Below are 14,901 nucleotides of genomic sequence, written 5' to 3' on the forward strand. Positions count from 1 at the left end.
AGGGAAAACGATGTGGGCCTGAGCAGTCTAGCAACAGAAAAGGTTGAGAAGAAGATTGTGCGACTGTTGTGTGTCTTATTCAGAGGTGTAAAAGAGTACTGATGTATCCTACTCAAGTAGAAGTACTGTTACTTGCACTCAAGTACAAGTACGTCATACATAAAACACTCAAGTACAGTATATGTAAAAAGTAGCTAGATTAAAAAGTACTTCAAGTAAAAGTTACTTATTTTTGGTAATAAATAGGTTCCCCTGTATACAGTAAACATCTCATGTATAAACTTAAAAAGGAAGAGACCAATTCTTTCACAATTGGAACTTAATTTATTTTCCACAAAGGCATCTGTATTTTTATTTTTATTTATTCGTTTATTTGACAGGGACAGTACACATTAATGAACAGCTGCAAAGCTAGTTTTCAACTGTTGTCCCTGGGTGTGATGGCCGGGCCACACAGAGGTAACAACTCCTGAGGTCATTTAATGAGGATTGACACTGACATTATTCTCTGTCCCTTTAAGAAGAACAGAGAGGTGGCGAGGGGCGGGCCTGGTGAGAGCTGGAGGCGGCCTTAAGTGGACCAGACCATTGCGGAGGGGGACTGGGGTTAAAGGGGGCTGTGTTTGTCCCTTAGTTTTTGGTTTATCCCCTGTGTTTCTGCTTATTTATATTTGGTATGGTCCAAGCTGTATTTAAGTTGACTCCTGTCTCATTTGAGGAGGTCAGTTTGTTTCTGTTAGTTCCTTTGGCACATTCTGTCTTAAAAATGTTACATTAAGTTGACCTCTTTTATCGGCCTGTGTTTGTCTGTGGCCAATAAAGCACTTCTTTTTTTAATTTAAAGCTTTTGTCTCCTTGCCTCACTGCTTGGTCCCTAACAGTTGGTGGCAGTGGTGGAATCCTCCAGTGAGGACAAAGTTTTTTCTCTCTTCGTTGATCAAGGTGTATAATGCCAACAACAATTATAAAACATAGTATTTGTTCATACAATTCATACATTGACAACATTTGAATGTTTGTTCTGTGACTTGCACAATAGAATATAGATTTTAGTGCGAGGGCAGGTCATTCAGTTCAAACAGAGGACATTATGAGGATAAATGCTGTATGTACAGTTAATATTTACAAAGCAACACTTTAAAGGATCCTGACACTTGGCTCAGTCATGCACCTGGAAATCTTTAGGGTCTAATGAGCACATGTTGATTTCATTTTAAGCAGTATTTTAATTGAGTCCTGAACGTGTTAAATGAGGTGTATTCTCTTCTAGTGAGAGGGATGCTGTTCCAGATGTTACAGCCCCTGACTGTAAGAACAGTTTGGCCAAAGGTGATACGTCTGTAGGCACTTTACAGTCTCCTCTAACCGTATAGACCGAGTGGCTCTGCCAGAAGATGATTTCAGTTTTATGAATTCCCTTAATGGTGGTGGTCCAAGTCCATTGAGTATTTTATAAACAGTGCAAGTACATTTTCAAAATTCAGAAGATTGTGCGTCTCAAGAATGCGACAGTGGTGGTACGCAACAGGTTTTCTGGCAAAAATATAAAATTAAAATAAAAGTTTTGTCGAAATGTAAAATTATTTTTTGAGTAAAATAACACAGATGAATACAATTTAAAATAAAAAGGCTCTAAGTATAGCTACATTTATGAATGCCATGTGGGTAACAACATAATAGGTAGAAACGCTAACCTGAACCATACACAGTTGAGTTTCACTATGTCCGTTGATCATTTAAAAAAGAAATATATATATAATAATTTATTTAGTAACGAATTCATGCAGCAAAGACTGAAAATATCTCTTGCACAGTGTAACACCTGATATCCTTTGCCCTTAAACTGTAAAAAAAATTGTGAACGTTCATTACATAACCATACAGTATGTACCATGCTAACTGCTCTGCACTGTACGTAGCTATTACAGTATGTATATATTGCTATTTCTGATTTATGTGGATGTCAGTACCTGGTTTGCACTGTACTTATTACTGCACAACAATCCAGAAAGACGCTCCGTTCACCACCACCCACCGGCCGCCCCCCCCTCCACCAAACCAGATCTACTCAAGGTCGTCACACGTCATCTGAATGTATCAGGAAGGAAGCGAAGAGATTATATTTCAACGCCTCCGTCGGTCATCCGTCCGCGCTCCCTCCCTCCTCGCAAACTATAGGGAGCTGGCAATCCTTTCCTTTTCTCGCTTGTCCTGTCTATTTTTTTTTTTTACAGTTTATGGTAACGACCCACATTTCTCCTGTTCTTGTCCTCCCATGTTATATGTGATTATCTTTTCATGTTTCTTTGGATGAAACTGAATTGACATTTTGTTGCTCTGTAACATGTGCATGACAAATAAAGCTGATTCTGATTCCATATTTCTATATATTGTGGAATCTGGACAATGTTTTCTTTATTTTTCTTTATTTTTGTTTCTTTTAATTTTATTATTGTTGCTATTATTTATTTATTGTTTAAAGGATTGATTTCTGCGTGTCATTTGTGTATAAGTATCATAATGCCCATCGCTAGGGGAGTGGACTTGTGCGTAACGGTTGGGTGTAGAAATGTAACAAATGACTTCTTTTAAAACGTACTTAAGTACAAGTGAAATTACTGATTTGGAAATATACTCCAAAAAGTACAGGTACCCATAAAAGTAACTTAAATACAGTAACATGAGTACTTGTAATTCACCTCTGGTCTTAGTTATTCTTGTGTTTGTGTGTGTGCGCATGTTCCTGCAGGCGTACCGCTTTCTCGCCATCAATAAGAAGCTGGGCTTGAGTGGGCGTCCAGATCGGCCAGTGGGCTGCATTGGGACATGCAAAGTAGGTGAAAGTCCACACACACACACATTCTAGCACATGTACTAGCATGGGTTCTGTGTAGCTCATGTCTGTACAGGTCATAGGTTAACACAGGCATAACTCCCACATATATACAGTACATGTACGTTTCTCAGCGCTCTCCGAACATGGCACAGGCAGTTTTCTTCTCTTCTTCTATGCATCAGTCAGCGTTGAAAAGATTCTGCTCATTGCATTTTAATATGCTAAGCTGCTGTCAAGCGTGTGTGTTGATCGCGTGGCTGTGAAAATGATTGTGTTCTCTTGCCGTTTGTGTGTATCTGCACTCTTGATGTTTTTTGTGAATTGTTGTTTGCGGTTACTCCAAAATGAAGGGCGCAGCACGAGCAAATAGGTTGAGCCGAAGCAGCTTTGTCACACAAAGGCTTTGTCAAACAAATGAATATAAGCTTCTAAAGCAAAGCTAAGGCTATATTTTATTGGTGCAGTCTTTGAGATACTAAGCAGCCAGAGAACATTATCATCATCATCAGTGTTTGCTCAATGACTGTCTGTATGAGGGAAGGCTCTTTTCCTATTACCAGTGTGTAGTAAACTCCTCTGTGACTGATTTGATCTCATAATAAATGGCTTGTTTTATACTCTGCTAAGAATAATGAGTACTTGGTTACTTGTGGGCCATCAGTCTTCTTCTGTAATTCTACGTGCGTGTGTTTCTCCCACCAGATTTATCGTATCTTGGGCAAGACCGTGGTATGCTACCCAATAGTCTTTGATCTAAGTGACTTTTACTTGTCCCAGGATGTCATGCTGCTTATTGATGACATTAAGGTAAGTCAGGGTCACATGATGAAACGTTGACAAAGTCACAGATCCACTTTTATTGGTTGAATAACCAGAATACTAACTATTATTATTAGTAGTAGCAGGGATTCAGTCTCCATGTAAGCAACACACACATGAATTAGTTTCCTGTAGTCACGTGTAAATCTGAGTAACACTTTAATTTGTACTTTTATTCTAAAGGCTGACATTACGCTGTCATTATTATGACATGACACTTGTCATTAGCATGAATAAGGTGTCATAAAGGCTGTCATTTAGTGTCGTTTGTTACCCTAATCCTAGCTATACCTAACCCCACTAGATCCCTCCGCCTAACCCAAATAATGCCAACATAACTCCAAAGGTAATTTAGCACATAACATTTAATGCCTAATATGTCAGTCTTATGTATAAAACTTAAAGTGTTATCCAAATCTCTTTGGTCGTGGGTTGGTACTATCAGGTTTGTTTTCCTAAACCATGTACAGTAATTCAGTTTTCATCTGGACTGCTTTTACTTTTAATTACAGCGAACTATATATTTATTCTACTGATAAGTGGGTTATTATTTTTTTCTATTTATTATTGATTGTTATTATTGATTTAGATGTGGACAACTTTAGTTATCTTTATAATCGTGTAATTGATAATGAATTACAATTATGGCATAATTAAATTGTAATTGAATTTAGATAATTGACTTTGTAATTGTAATTGCCATGAAAATTCTATAAAAATTGTCTATTATAATTTAACGCAAAACTGGGGAACAATGTTACAGTTCAATGTACAGTTCTACACATATGTAGTTAACAATTATTTAAATATGTTTCATATCAAGCTTTCCCACTTTTTACCATTTAAAAAAAAAAAGTGAAATCAAGGTGTATATTGACACAAAAATGTTATGGATGCCCAACTATTAAAACCTGTATTTTCATTGATTAGGAAGTTTAACAAGTTTACCAATAGATAGGAAAGAAATGAGATGATAGATATTTGTTTTTAGTATATTTTACAGCTGATTTAGGATTCGTTATCATAAGGAGATGCTAACACAAAGCTAACACATTTATTTCAGGCTCAGTAATTGTGATTAATTGTAATTGAAATTTAGTAATTGAAAAAAAATGCTGTTTACTGTAATTGTAATTGAGTTGTAATTGAAAATGTAATTGTAACTGAAAAATATAATTGACCCCAAGTTTGATTTCAATCTTTAAAATCTAGATACATTTAAAAATGTTAGATGAAAGTATTTTAAATGAATTAAGTCTGAGTTTAAGGTTAATTTTTGTTCAACTTGTAGATAAATTGTTGCAAATGAATGACTTTATAACAGCCTATTGGATTCTTCATTATCATTCTCTCAACATCATCAGCTCTTATGATCCTTCTGTGTGTTTGCAGAATGCACTGCAGTTCATCAAACAGTGCTGGAAGATGCAGGGACGTCCTCTCTTCCTCGTCCTCATCCGCGAGGATAACATCAAGTAATACACACACTCTGTAATGGCTCTTTTATCTTTTTTCTGAATGCCTTCTTGTTGCCTGATGACTTTCTCGGAGCAATCTTTCTTTTCCTATCTTTTCATGCATCCGTCTCCTTCTCGCAGTTTTCCCCTGGGATACTGACACAAGCTCTCTACACAATGTGTTGATACTCAATATTCTCCATTTTCTACACACCTCTCACCACTCTTCTCTAGTACAGGCAGCGCCCAAAGCACCTCACAGCAGCACTTTCTCTATTGCAGGATGAAGTGATTGTGTGCGCGTGCTGATTGGGTGATAATGTGTCTCATTTGTGTCACTGTAGCGTTGCTGCTGGGCTGATTACAGCACTATTGACCATGATCCAGTGAGCCATATGTTGGATGCACCATAAACGTTTCAATAACCATTATAGCACCATGTGGGATGAGTCGGCAGGCTTTCTTAAAAGAAACTCAATAGTCTTTAGCTTGGTATTGATCAGGAAGATGATGTGTATCTAAGCTGACATCAGCAGAAGAAGGCAGTGACGTCAACTCCTGCTTATGAGCTTAGGCTCTAATTATTAGGACTTTTTTTTCAGTAGATAATGGAAAAAAAACCTGTTTATGAATTTCTCTCTCATCAGAGGCAGCCGATTTAACCCTGTGTTGGACATGTTGGCTTCATTCAAGAAAGGATCCATCGGAGGGGTCAAAGTTCACGTGGACAGACTGCAGGTTTGTGCAGATTCTGGGAATCTGTTATAATTATCTATTTTGGTTAAAGTATAAAGTAAATCTACATTGACCACATGTTCATGCCATACTGTATACTACGACTAAGGATTGTCTTCATCCACAACTTTATCATTATTACAAGGCCATTTATTTTATTTTAGTTGGTTTACAAAATTTTGAGATGAAAATCCCATGTGGTCGAAATAAAAATAAAATTAGTGTTTGTGATCTATTTTTTAATTGTTTTTGCTTCTTGTGCAAGTTCGGTGGGTATTTAAAAAATAAAAAAAGGCTTACACAAGAACTTACAAGTACGTTCGCGTCTCATTTAACAAACAGAACAAACACTGACTTACATTCAACTTTAATTTATTCAAACTAGAGTGTATTTACTCGTTAAAACAGATGTCTCCCCCTTCCACAAATTCTCAAAATTGCTAAACAATACTACTATAAGACACCATTGCACAGGAAACAATCCCTACCCTTCAAACAGACAAAGTCAAAATTGTTGCCATGGAAACAGAACAAATATAAAAATCGAAAAGATGCTCAAACCCCCAAAAGGCACATCTACACAATATGACAAGTGATGCAAGATGTCCAACAGAGGATGAGATGGATAAACAAGGAGAATAGATATGGCTGACCAAGAATGTACATAAACAGATGGAGATTTCTAAATAGAATCTGTAATTTGGAACATTTTAGCTTGAATTCTTTATAATTCATTATATGCAGATCTAGATCTAAGCTTCACAAAGTTGAAGAAAACATTTCAAAACATAAATTGAGATTTGGGAAATGTCCAAGCAATCTGAAGGTAGGACATATTATATTGAAAAACTTAAATGTGTTATTTAAATAAATAACATAAAAGAAACTAGTTTAATACTTAAAATTAAATTAATAAATTCAAAATATTAATCATCATTTAAAACATTAAAAGCATCCAGCCTATAAATATAAGGCTATACTCAATAATTAATAAATCGAATAAATTCAATGTTATTTCAGACAATCAAATGAATCAATTTTATTTGAAAAATTATAAAAGTTAAAATTTTACCTTTCCTGAGGAAGACGAGAATACGATCGTTGTGACGTCATTAATATGTCGAAGGCACTGGCGCCACTTGTCTTCTTCTCATCAGGTCTGCCTCTGGTATCCACAATCTTAACAAAAACGTATTTACACCCAAACCCAGCGACCGTGTGGACAGTGTCGAAGAATCGCAAGTTATCATATCCCCATTTTCAGATGGTAACACCGATATGGTCGAAATGACGATATTTTTTTCCTCACTTTCCAAAAGAACTGAGATCACATCACCCAATGTGTCTGTTAAACTGCCTTTATTTTCAAACTACTTCCCTCAATCAAGAAGCAGAGATACTCCGCCATTTTCCCCAACCTCTACGCAGCCGGCTTACGCACACGCTACAGTTAGGAAAGGGATACAACTCTACTTCCGCTTTCGGAAAATCAATACTAGAATTTTGTTTTATATTTTATATTATTTTTTTTGGAATTTTTTAGCACAGATAAATTGGCGCAATTAAAAATAAGCCATTTAAAGTCATTTTATTTTTATTTAAATTTTGACAAAATCAACGTCGGCGGGTTCGTAAACCAAGTAAAATAAAATAAATGGCCTAGCTGACATTTATCATATCCAAATGACTTTTAAAAGGTGTGTAGGGCAGCACTGGAATTATTGTCTTCTTGGTAACTTTAACCACCTGTTTAGTCAAACTATTTCACTTTCACTACCTCTCTCCCAGCTTTTCTTTCATTTTCTTCACAGCAAACTCCTACAGGTTGAAACAGTGCTTGCTATGTGTTATCTTATCAAAATAGGGCGCCTCCTCTCCTCAGTATTCTAGTATTATTGCATCACTTGGTTCCAATAGCTACTTCCAAAACAGAGGAGAAAAACAAGCTCAGCTGCCTATTATCATATCAGTCTGTTTCCACATTCACTTGCAGCTGAATGCATTAGTACTAATTTGAAACATTTCAAACCTCTGACAAATCCTTGTTTATGTTGTGTCATTCATTCCTGGGTGATCCTTTAGAGCAGTGGTTCTCAGCTGGTCTCATCCTGGGTCCCACATTTTGTCATTGGGTCCCACATTTTTTTTTAGAATTCAACCAACCAAATTTAGTTTTTTAAAAATAGCTGTTGAAAACACACATATATAAGCTTTTTATAACATAAATCTATATATTTTCCAGTGCAACATGCATTTCACTGCATGCCTGTCAAAAGAAAAGTTTCTTTCAAAATAAACAAAAAAAAACAGTCCAACATGAGACATGAAGTATTTATTTATTTTTGACCAGCTGTCTGCGACGCACCAAGTACAGGTCCACGACCCACCAGTTGAGAACCACTGCTTTAGAGCAGTGGTTCTCAAAACTTTTTGGCTCAAGTACCCCTTTCTCTTACTTTTGTATCCAAATACCCCTTTTGTTCGACTACTACATTTTGCTCAGAATTTTGTGAAAAAACAACTAATACAGAGCATAATGATGCAATGAATGAGTGATAGCAAATGTTTTCAAGAATCTCATTTTGTAAATAAGTGGAATGAAACAGTATTTTGTGTCTTTTGAATAGATCTTTGTATTTTCAGTTAATGTTCTAATTTAAATAATTTCTATCATCCTTTTGTGTGTTTTGTTGTTGTCTGTCTGTGTATTTTTCATTTATTTAGTGTGTGTTTTTAGTTGTTTTTGTCTATTGTTGGTATTATTTTAATTATTCTGTCTCGGTCTGTGTGTTTTTGGTGTCATTTGGTTGTTTTATATGTTTCTATGTTATTTTTGTGTATTTTGTGGTGATCCTGTGTGTTTTTTTTCTCATTTAGTGTGTCTATGTTGTCATTTTTTGTGTTGCTGGTAATAGTAAGTATTTTTCTCTCTTAGTGTGTGTTTTTTGTCATTTTGTGTATTTTGTGAGTTGCTGGTAATATTTAGTATTATTATAATTTTTAACTTAAGAATAAAAATGATAAAATCCCATAATTTTAATGCTTTCATTTGTTAATTTTCCTCTTTCTCTCTCTCTCAAGTACCCCCTGTAGTGCCATTGTGTACCCCTAGAGGTACATGTACCCCGAGCTTTAGAGAAACAGCTGCTAATCTCAACTGTTTCATCTTTTCTGTGAGTTCCCACCTGTAGTTTAATGTGGGGTTCCTTTACCTTTTCAGACTTTGATATCTGGAGCTGTTGTGGAACAGCTGGACTTTCTGCGTGTCAATGAAGCAGAGTAAGTGTTTTTCATTTTCAACAACAGCAATGTTACCGATTAGTTGGAACAGCTCAGCTTATGAGTAGCGTTACGCCTCGAATGCTAATCTTCCCATTAATTTCTATATTCATTGCTGTCAGATTGCATTAGCCTTGTTAGAATTTGTGAAAAATATATTCTACAAATTGGCAGCAATCATCAGTTTTTAATTATTTTATTTATAAAACACCCCACATTTTATGAATACCATAGAATAAGTCAATAAATTGTACAAAAATGCTTGTTTTTGCAATTGTCTGTTTTTCAAAATCATGTTTGAAGAAAATTCCTATCCAAGTTGTTGGTTTGAAAATCTGCCTCACCTGAAAAATCAACATGAATCACCATTGTAATGCATGTATGTGTTCTTGCTTAGGATCCCAGAGTTTAAAAGCTTTGAGGAGCTGGAGCTGCCCAAACACTCTAAGGTGAAGAGACAGAGCAGCACTCCTAACGCCTCTGACCTGGAGCAGCAGCCAGAGATCAATGTGAAGGAATGGCTGCAGAAGCCCACCAATGAGATCATTCAGAAGTTTCATGTGAGTAGTGCAATAAATAAAGGAGATGGACTCACAATTACAAATCAAGATTATTTAAAAAAAAATGTAAGCCAAAGCATGAAATTGGTGTTTCTTTTGGCTAGACAGTGAACCTACTGTATAACACGTTTATTTACAATAAATTAGTGTCATTATTTGCATTTTCTTGTACACTGAACAAAAATATAAACCCAACACTTTTGTTTTTACTCCTATTTTTTATGAGCTGAACTCAAAGATCTAAAACATTTTCTATATTACACAAAAGACCTATTTCTCTCAAATATTATATATACCTTTATTTCAGACACACGATTGCTCCATAGATAAAAAATAAAAAGTATGAAAGAAGTGCAATACAATAAATAACATAGCTTACAATAAAATTTATGTAAGACTAAAATGCCAGTGTTTCCAGAGGCCAACTATAACAGCTTCTCGTCGCACTGGTTAACACCAGTATGATCCCATTTTGAGATTTGTCCAAACGAGACATTAATTTAAACATCAGTTGCCTTAACAAGGCTCCACTGGTGGGAACACCAGAGATCACAAGAAGCTGACTTGAAGGCGGAGCCTCATGGCATCATTGTAAGCTACAGTGAGTCTCCGCTGGCTACTGTTCTTAAAATGCCAGGTTGTTGATTGTGGCTTGTGGAATGTTGGTCCACTCCTCATCAATGGCTTTGTGAAGTTACAGGACATTTCAGGAACTGGACCACGCTGTCTTATACGCTGATCCATAGCATCCCAAACATGGTCAATGAGTGACATGTCCAGTGAATATGCTGGCCATTCAAGAACTGGGATGTTTTCAGCTTCCAGGAAGTGTGTACAGATCCTTGCAACATGGGGCCGTGCATGATGATGCTGCAACATGAGGTGATGGTCATGGATGAATGGCACAACAATGGGCCTCAGGATCTTGTCACGGTATCTCTGTGCATTCAAAAATCCAACAATAAAATGCACCTGTGTTGGTTGTCCATAACATACACCTGCCCATATCATCACCCCCCACACCACCATGGGCCACTTCATCCACAACGTTGACATCAGCAAACCGCTCATCCACACAACGCCACACATGCTGTCTGCCACCTGCCCTGAACAGGGAAAGTAGGGATGAATTCGTGAAGAGAACACCTCTCCAGCGTGCCAGACACCATCGAATATGAGCATTTGCCCACTCAAGTCGGTTATGACGATGAACTGCTGTCAGGTCGAGACCCCGATGAGGACGGCGAGCATGCAGATGAGCTTCCCTGAGATGGTTTGTGACAGTTTGTGCAGAAATTCTTTGGTTATGCAAACCTATTGAGTCAGAGTTAGAGTTAGAGTTGAGTTTATTTGTCATTGCACATGTTACAGAGCAACAAAATTACATTTCAGTTTCATCCCGTCCAAGAAAACATGAAAAGACAATCATAACATGGGAGCACAGGAGCGGGAGAACTGCGGTTCGCCACAAGGGCGGCGCCCCTTATTAAAATGAGAAATGGGATAACAACAATGGGGAGGAAGAAGAGATAAAAAAAGGCAAAAACCAAACTAGGCCCTTGTAGAGAGGGGCAGAGTTTGGGATCATGAAAAACACTTTTCAACAACATTGCGACAGAAACCAACAAACACAACATTCAATTCAATACAACAGCACGTTAGCACAGGGGATGGGTCTTTAGGATGGGTAGTTCGCAGGTCAGCCACAGTGTGACGCTGCCCTTATGGCGCACCTCCTACTGACCAACCGCTGAGAGGGAGGAGGGTTGGAGACGGTGACAAAGACAGGATATGTAGTGTTGTTGCAGCAGCTGTCTGGATGGCTGGTTTCAGACGATCATGGAGGTGAACATGCTGGATGTGGAGGTCCTGGGCTGGTGTGGTTACATGTGGTCTGCGGTTTTGAGGCCAGTTGGATGTACTGCCAAATTCTTTGAAATGCCTTTGGAGACGACTTATGGTAGAGAAATGAATATTCAATTCGCAACAGCTCTGGTGGACATTCCTGCAGTCAGCATGCCAATTGCACGCTCCCTCAGAACTTGCAACATCTGTGGCATTGAGCTGTGTGATTAAACTGAACATTTTTAGAGTGGCCTTTTATTGTGGCCACCCAGAGGCACACCTGTGCAATAATCATGCTGTCTAATCTGTGAGGTGGGATGGATTATCTCTGCAAAGGAGACGAGCTCACTACCACACATTTGGGAACAATATTTGAGAGAAATACGTATTTTGTGTTTATAGAAAATGTTTTAGATCTTTGAGTTCAGCTCATGAAAAATGGGAGCAAAAACAAAAGTGTTGGATTTTTATTTTTGTTCCGTCTAAATTTGAAAATGCACTAAATCATCAAGTTACTGCACAGAAATAGTGTTTGTTCTGAAACAGTTACATTTATTATGGTGAAATGTGTAATAATTACATTTGTCTTCACACACACAAAAAAACACTGAAAAATGTGGGGCATGAACCAATGAAAACTGGTTTGGGTTTTGTTAAAGGACATTCTGTTATTACCAGAAATATTACTCTAACAATTGTCACAATTGCAAAAGGATCTAACGTATCGGTTTAGAGAATTACACTGTTAATATGAGAGAAATGCTGAAAACACGTGATCTATAAACATTCAAATTGGTTCAGACAAACTATTGCTCTTTTACATTCAGCTAATGAGGCAGCAGTTTGTTCACATTACTGGAGGGAAGAGCAGACAGCTGTTTTTTTCTTCTAAATTATGATTATCATCATCATTATTATTATTATTACAATATTATACCAATACTCCTGTTTTTATTTCTCGGTCTTCACTTTAATAGGAGACAGTTTAGAGCTCAATTTAACTGGAATTGTGACTTTGTTGTTAGTTTGTTTGGACATTAGTACACCACATCCATGCTGGAGCCTTCCAGTATGTCATCCAACATTGGACCGGTGGAAAACCGTGTTTATTGTACTTTAGACACATGAGAGAACAGTCTTTGACAGAAATCTTTTCCATTCTTACTTGCATTTGCATAGGAATTTAAAATGTTACTAGTTTGCTATAGTTTACCTGTTTTGTATAGTGCATGTTTCAGTTGTTACAGCCGTTCACGCTGTGACACAAAGGTGGGAGGCGACACTGTCTTAAAGGTGTACAAGGTAAGATTTAATGCCAACAAAACCAGGCTTGAACACAAAGAACGACAGCCAAGGCTAACAAAGCATCAAAATATGCTTAAAGGTGCATAATAGGTGAGGATGCCGCTGAGGAGAGAGCCAGCAGCCACACCGATGGACGGGATCCTTCAAACTGTCAAAAAGCAAAATAGTGAAGACCTGCAGGCGGGGCCAAACACAGCCAATCAGCACCTGCAAGGAGGAGCTGCTGCCAGAACAAGCAGACTCCCCACAGTACAGACCAGGGCCGTAACTCAGTAAAGTTCTTAAAAACAAAACCAATAGATAAATAGATTAAATAAAAACATCTAATTGATGCAATAATATTCACAGGCTTACAATAAATAGAAGCAACGGAAGATAAATTCCTTTGGCAATCCAACAGCGACATTTGTCCCCTTTTAACATTTATACTGTAAACACATTCTTTAGCTTATGAATTTTAGTATCTTCTCTTTGTTGTCAGCACCAGATTTCAATGCCTGTCATATGTTTTGTTTTTTAATGATTTGCATATGAATGAGAGCCCTTTCACGTTTCTACTCTATGTTCCTGGGAAATCAGTAGAGTGAGTTTGTACAGGGTGGTAGATAATTACACCGAAATCAAATAAACTATGGTTTCTTTGAGTGGGTAAACATTTGCACTTTAAATCTTCACTTTAACCACTTAACTTTCTGATCATATTTATGAAAGCCATTCTCCATCCTCTTGTTTTGTTGACACAGTGACGTATCTTCTCACACTCCCTTTACCATCTGCTGCCTTTTTTTACTCAAACACCCTCTGATTATGCATTGATATTTGTCTTGGGGCGTATAGCTTATGGGGGCCATCTGCACAAATATGCTTAAAATCACTTTAGTCTGACTCTCCAGGCAACAAACTTATTTTATTTTGTGTGTGTTTATGGGGAAGGTTTAACAAAGCATCATTTCATTGAATAAAATTAACTAAACCTCCCCACTAATGTGTTCAAGTCAAATTTGAGTGTGTCTGTTTTTAAAATTTACTCAGTATCAGTATTAAAAGAGCTCCAGTATCAGATTTTGCTGGAAACAGCTAAAAAACTATTATAATGTTTTTATTCATCTGTCATGTATTTGCTTATTTGTTTCTTTATTTATTCCTTTACCTGTTCACTATTTTCAAAAGTACAAAACAAACAACTTAGTATCAACAGTAGTGGCAGCCGTTGGTTGACCATAAATCACCATCAAACATCGTTTTGCTTAACATTATTTATAATATTTACAGTGATAGCTCCTCAGCATTAGGCTATAGACATATCTGCAGTGGTGACCTCACCAGCTAAATTTATACAGTTTCAGATAGAGATACATATCAATAATGTTTTTATTTCCAAGATATTCTAATTAATATTTGTGACACAGGGTCTGCTTCATTGAAGGTCTTGCTAATAGTGCCATAATGTATAATCTGGATTTTTCCCCTTTTTTGCTGTCTCTTCTTTACAGATTATTGGTTACAGTTTTCTTTTGAAAAACCTTAAAGTGGATTGTTTTCTCTGTCTGGACATTTGTTGGCCTGCATTTTATTTATTTATATTTTGTTGTTGTTTAATGTTTCAATAATTGCTGTCATGTCTCTAACTAGTGTAATTGTTAAAGGTATTCCACAGCTAAACATCTTTGTATTTAAAAAAAAAAAAAATCTATCCTGGTTTTCGGTTTATAAAAGATTTCAGGGAAAAACAAATCTTTACTTCAATCAAAATTGTCTCAAAGTCTTTTCTGTGCATCTTTTATATGACCTGTGTTCTAACAGCTAAGAAATAGATCTAGTTGGCGCTGTTACAATTCTATGACAGCATTTTGTATCATTTGATGTGATTTTAAAATAGTCTCATTATATCAAAGATCACAAAACTGTCTATTGCAGACATTAGTCCATAAAGTAACAATGTAAACTGTAACACTTGTATACATAAGGCTGACATTACACTGTCATTTTAATGACATGACACCTGCATGAATATGGGGTAAGTGGGGTAAGGCTAAGTGTTTTTTATTACCCTAACCCACTAGAT

At 36.8% G+C, this 14,901-nt stretch overlaps 1 protein-coding gene across 3 annotated transcripts in view; it reads left to right on the forward strand.

Annotated features, from left to right (window-relative positions):
• Nucleotides 1–14,901, forward strand: part of phkb (phosphorylase kinase, beta) — a 158,243-nt gene that overhangs the window by 127,335 nt on the left and 16,007 nt on the right. For all 3 annotated transcript variants that reach the window (XM_028441651.1, XM_028441654.1, XM_028441656.1), the window contains 6 exons: nt 2,750–2,833; nt 3,539–3,643; nt 5,048–5,130; nt 5,760–5,850; nt 9,068–9,126; nt 9,524–9,686. In XM_028441651.1, the coding sequence (XP_028297452.1) occupies nt 2,750–2,833; nt 3,539–3,643; nt 5,048–5,130; nt 5,760–5,850; nt 9,068–9,126; nt 9,524–9,686 (585 nt within the window). The remainder of the gene's footprint in view (nt 1–2,749; nt 2,834–3,538; nt 3,644–5,047; nt 5,131–5,759; nt 5,851–9,067; nt 9,127–9,523; nt 9,687–14,901) is intronic.

The sequence above is a fragment of the Gouania willdenowi genome, chromosome 3, assembly GCF_900634775.1.
Source record: "Gouania willdenowi chromosome 3, fGouWil2.1, whole genome shotgun sequence".
Taxonomy (NCBI): Eukaryota; Metazoa; Chordata; class Actinopteri; order Blenniiformes; family Gobiesocidae; genus Gouania; species Gouania willdenowi.